The sequence below is a fragment of the Penaeus japonicus genome, unplaced genomic scaffold (assembly GCF_977035675.1).
Source record: "Penaeus japonicus unplaced genomic scaffold, GWHDUDI00000001_assembly GWHDUDI00000002, whole genome shotgun sequence".
Lineage (NCBI taxonomy): Eukaryota > Metazoa > Arthropoda > Malacostraca > Decapoda > Penaeidae > Penaeus > Penaeus japonicus.
Window position 1 is genome coordinate 8,011,123 of NW_028234404.1, and position 5,000 is coordinate 8,016,122.

At 37.7% G+C, this 5,000-nt stretch overlaps 1 protein-coding gene across 1 annotated transcript in view; it reads right to left on the reverse strand.

The window, feature by feature from the left end:
- The window catches only part of LOC122255605 (sushi, von Willebrand factor type A, EGF and pentraxin domain-containing protein 1), a 77,108-nt gene that overhangs the window by 21,098 nt on the left and 51,010 nt on the right, over positions 1–5,000 (reverse strand). Inside the window, exons 11-14 of the mRNA XM_086544861.1 lie at positions 3,872–4,054; positions 2,816–2,989; positions 1,757–1,848; positions 461–573 (exon numbers count right to left, since the gene is read on the reverse strand). Coding sequence (XP_086400987.1) covers positions 461–573; positions 1,757–1,848; positions 2,816–2,989; positions 3,872–4,054 — 562 coding nt within the window. The remainder of the gene's footprint in view (positions 1–460; positions 574–1,756; positions 1,849–2,815; positions 2,990–3,871; positions 4,055–5,000) is intronic.

Below are 5,000 nucleotides of genomic sequence, written 5' to 3' on the forward strand. Positions count from 1 at the left end.
GCTGTTCGGGACTCCATTTCCCATTTTACAACAAAAACTCACTCAAACGCAAAAAAAAAAAAAAAAAAAAAAAAAAAAAAAAAAAAAATACTTCGGTAGCTGTTCGGGACTCCATTTCCCATTTTACAACAAAAACTCACTCAAACGCATAAAAAAAAAAAAAAAAAAAAAAAAAAAAAAAAAAAAAAAAAAACTTCGGTAGCTGTTCGGGACTCCATTTCCCATTTTACAAAAAAAACTCACTCAAACGCATAAAAAAAAAAAAAAAAAAAAAAAAAAAAAAAAAAAAAAAACATACTTCGGTAGCTGTTTGGGACTCCATTTCCCATTTTAGAACAACAACTCACTCAAACGCATAACGCATAAAAAAAAATAAAAAAAACATACTTCGGTAGCTGTTCGGGACTCCATTTCCCATTTTACAACAAAAAATCACTCAAACGCATAAAAAAAAACATACTTCGGTAGCTGTTTGGGACTCCATTTCCCGGCAATACACGTAGCCCCTGGTGGTCCTTCTGACAAGTAGTAGCCTCGAAGACACTCGTAGCGGATAAGGCGGTTATTCCGTACCTGCAGGACGGGAATAATTAATCAAGGAAAGAAAGAGAGAGAAGAGGAAGATGAAGAAGAAGGAGAAGGAGAAGAAGGAGAAATAGAAGAAGAAGAAGAAGAAATAGAAGAAGAAGAAGAAGAAGAAATAGTAGAAGAAGAAATAGTAGAAGAAGAAGAAATAGAAGAAATAGGAGAAGAAGAAATAGAAGAAGAAGAAGAAGAAGAAGAAATAGAAGAAGAAGAAATAGAAGAAGAAGAAGAAGAAATAGAAGAAGAAGAAGAAGGAGAAGTAAAAAACGAGGTGTAAGACGGGTAAAAAGGAGGTAAGTAAAGGTTTAATTAAGTGAGTAAGGATTTAAGTAGATAAGTAAAGGTTAAAGTAAAATGAATTAAGATTTAAGAAGATAAGTGAGTAAAGATTTGAGTAGATAAGTAAAGGGTTAAGTAATGAGTAGAGATTAGAGTAGATAAGTGAAGGTTCAAGTAATAAGTAAAGATTCAAGTAGATAAGTATTTTTTTTTGTAAATGAGTAAGGATTGAAGTAGGTAAGTTAAGGTTTAAGTAAATGAGTAAAGATTTAAACAGATAAGTAAAGCTTCGGGAATTAAAAAAAAAAAAAAAAAAAAAAATCAAAATAAATAAGAAGTAAACAAGTAAAGACTGAAGTAATGAAACATAATAAGAGTAAATATGAACTTTCTATTCGAGTAAAAACAAAGCGAGATTCGAGAATTCGGAAATAAGGAAGAGAGAAAGGAAGATGATGATGAATAAGGTATGAGTAAATAAGGAGGTAATGAGTTAAGAAGTAAGTAAATAAGGTAAGAGTAAATAAGAAGGAAATGAGTTAAGGAGTAAGTAAATAAGGTAAGAGTAAATAAGGAGTAAGTAAATGTGGTTAGAGTAGATAAGAAGAAAATGAGTTAAGAAGTGTGTAAGTAAATAAGTTAAGAGTAAATAAAAACTGTTTTAACATCAGGAATACGTAATTTCCGTTATATAATGCTCTCTCGATATTTCACAGACATATCTTAACAAAACGTCTATAGTAAATCATGAATCATTTTATAAATACATGCTAATACATTGGACTTAATCTACATACCTAAATAAAGGGAATTTATATATCTCTCTTACATAAGAAGGGAGGTAAATTAATATCCATTATAGCACTTAAACAACATGTTAGATTCTGCTTACCTTTTTAACATAAGGGCGGTATATATACATCCCCATGTTGCCAACTAGCATAACTTGACCGTTTGCGATATATCCCGGGAACGGACAATAGACTGTGCAATAGAAATAGATATAGTGTTAGTAAACCCAGTCAGATAAGCGGATGTAAATAGATATAGTGTTAGTATAGACTGTGCAATAGAAATAGATATAGTGTTAGTATAGACTGTGCAATAGAAATAGATATAGTGTTAGTATAAACTGTGCAATAGAAATAGATATAGTGTTAGTAAACCCAGTCAGGTAAGCGGTCGTATTTTTGAGTCAATTTAGACTGATATAATATGAAATGAGCTCATTTTGGGGGGTGATTTTATGAAGGAAATTAATTATATTCTCATTATACAGAAAATATTTTTATCTGGCGTTTTGAGTTCTGTTTCTGCGTGTGAGTTTGAGTACGAGTGGATGTGTGAGTCAGAGTGAGTGAGTGTGTGAGTCAGAGTGAGTGAGTGTGTGTGTGTGAGTGTGAATGTGTGAGTCAGAGTGAGTGTGTGAGTGTGTGAGTGTGAATGTGTGAGTCAGAGTGAGTGTGAGTGTGTGTGAGTGTGAATGTGTGAGTGTGGTTGTGAGTGTAAAAGTGAGTTTATGTCTGGATGTTAATGTTGATGTGAGTGTGAGCGATAACATATAGTAAGCATATAACCACACATTTAATATGAATCAGAACGTATGTATAGATAAGCACACACACACACAAAAAAACAATATTCGACTATGTGTTAGCGTGTATATATATATATAAATATATATATAAATATATATATCTATATATATATATGTATATATATATATATGTATATATACACACACACACACACACTCACACACACACACACATATATATGCGTGTGTGTGTGTGTGTTTGTGTGTGTATCTGCGTGTGTGTGTTTGTGTGTGTATCTGCGTGTGTGTGTAAATGTGTGTATATATGTGTGTGTATATATGTGTGTGTATATACATGTGTATATATGTGTGTATGTATGTGCACATCCAACCCACACAACTGCCATAACTGACCGATCTTGCAGTGGGGAACCGACCCCGTCCAGTTGCCATACTGGCACTCGGTCGTGGCAGGGCCAACCAGCTGATAGCCGTCCTTGCACCTGTACCTTGCCCTTTTGCCGTGGGCGCTCTGGGGGGCGATGACCATCCCGTGGCGTGGGCGTTCCGGTAGGCGCTTGCATCCGGCTGGGTGGGCGGGGAGGGCGTGGGCGAGGGAGTGGGCGAGGGAGGAGAGGGAGAGAGGCGTTAAAGTGGAATGAGAAGTGAAAATGAGGTGAAAATGAGATGTTAAGTTGAATGTTATAGTTTAAAGTGAAGTAAAAGTGATGTGAAAGTGAAGTGAAAGTGAAGTGAAAGTGAGGTTAAAGTGAAATGTTAAATTGAATGTTATAGTAGAAAGTGAAATGAAAGTGACATGAAAGTAAGGTGAACGTGAAGTAAAAATGAGATGAAAGTGAGATAAAAGTGAGGTGAGAATAATAACAAAAAATGTTCTAGTGCGCTGGAAAATAAATGTTTAAAGATCTACCTTAATGTTACTGAACTGAAGAGATAAAAAATAAAACTATATATTTTCCTTTAGTGAGGCTGTTACTGTACAAAGTAATTTTTTATCTTTTACTTGATGTAACAAGAAGAAAAAAAAAGAAAGAAAAAATATATATTATCACTACAATCATCCTGATTACAATCCCACAAAAAATGGATATATAAGAAGTATTACCTTCATCTAGATTATCTCTCCTCTCCCCCAAAAAAAAAGAAAAAGAAAAAGAAGAAAAAAAAATATATATTGTCATAGCCTTCATCTAGAATCCCCACCCCCCCAAAAAAAAAAAAAACTATATATATATTGTCACCACCTTCATCCAGATGCCCCCCCCCCACCCCAAAAAAAAAAAAAAAAAAAACATATATATATCGTCACCACCTACATCCAGAACCCCACACCCCCTCAAAAAAAAAAAAAAATATATATATATACCCCCCCCCAAAAAAAAAAAAAAAAAAAAAAAAAAAAAAAAAAAAAAAAAAAAAAAAAAAAAAAAAGGAGTCCTTAAAACTCACCAGGACGACACTGCGGGTAATGCGTCCACGTGCCGTTGGTGCAAACCGAAGGGACGTCCTTGAAGGAGGCTTCAAAGTCCTCATCACAGACGACCTGAATCACCGTCCCATCGGCCACCAGGGACCCCGCCCTTTGGTCACTGAGCAGCCGCCCATCCTCGATCGTGGGGACTATGCAGGGTGCTGGGGGTGGGAAGGTGGGTGGGAAGAGGGTGGAGAGGGTGAGAGGGGTGTGGGAAGGGTGTGGGAAGGTGGAGAGGGGGGTGGGTGGGAGGAGGGTGGAGAGGGGGAGGGGTGGGAGGAGGGTGGGAGGAGGGTGGGAAGGGGAAGGTGAGAGGGATGGGGAAGGGGTGTGGGAAGGGGGAAGAGGTGGGGAAGGGGGTGAGAGGAGGGTGGAGGGAGGTGGGAAAGGGTGGGATTAGGAAGGTGGGGAAGGGGTGGGAAGGGGAAGGTGGGAGGGGTAGGGAAGGGGTGGGAGGGGGTAGGGGTGGGGAAGGGGGTGGGAGGAGGGTGGAGGGAGGAGGAAGGGGTGGGGAAGGGGGTGGGAGGAAGGTGGTTGGGAAGGGGTGAGAGGGGAGGGAGGAGGAAGGGGTGGGGAAGGGGGTGGGAGGAGGGTGGGGAAGGGGGTGGGAGGAAGGGAGGGGTGGGGTAAGAGGGTGGAGGGGGAAGAGGGTGGGAGTGGGAGGTGGAGAAGGGTGGGTGGAGGGTGAAAGGGGAGGGTTAAGAGGGGTATGGGGTAGGATGGAAGGCAGGAGGGTAGGGGTAGGGTGGGGGTGTTATTATTGTTATCATTTTTTGTTATCAGGTTTGCTATCATAATGGTTATTGTTATCAATGTTATCGTTATCTTTATTATTATTTATATCAATATCATTATCGTTATTATCAATATAATTATCCTTATTATCAATATCATTGTCATTATTTCTATCACAATAATAATTATCTTTATTCTTATTTCTATTATCCTTGTCATTATCCTTGTTACTATCACAATCATCATTATCATTATTACTATTATTATTGCTAAAGCCACTTTTATTACGTGATTAAGAAGGCAATCCTTATAAACCAAGATTATAAATAAATAACTCATAAATAACTCATATAACTCATTTATCATTGATGA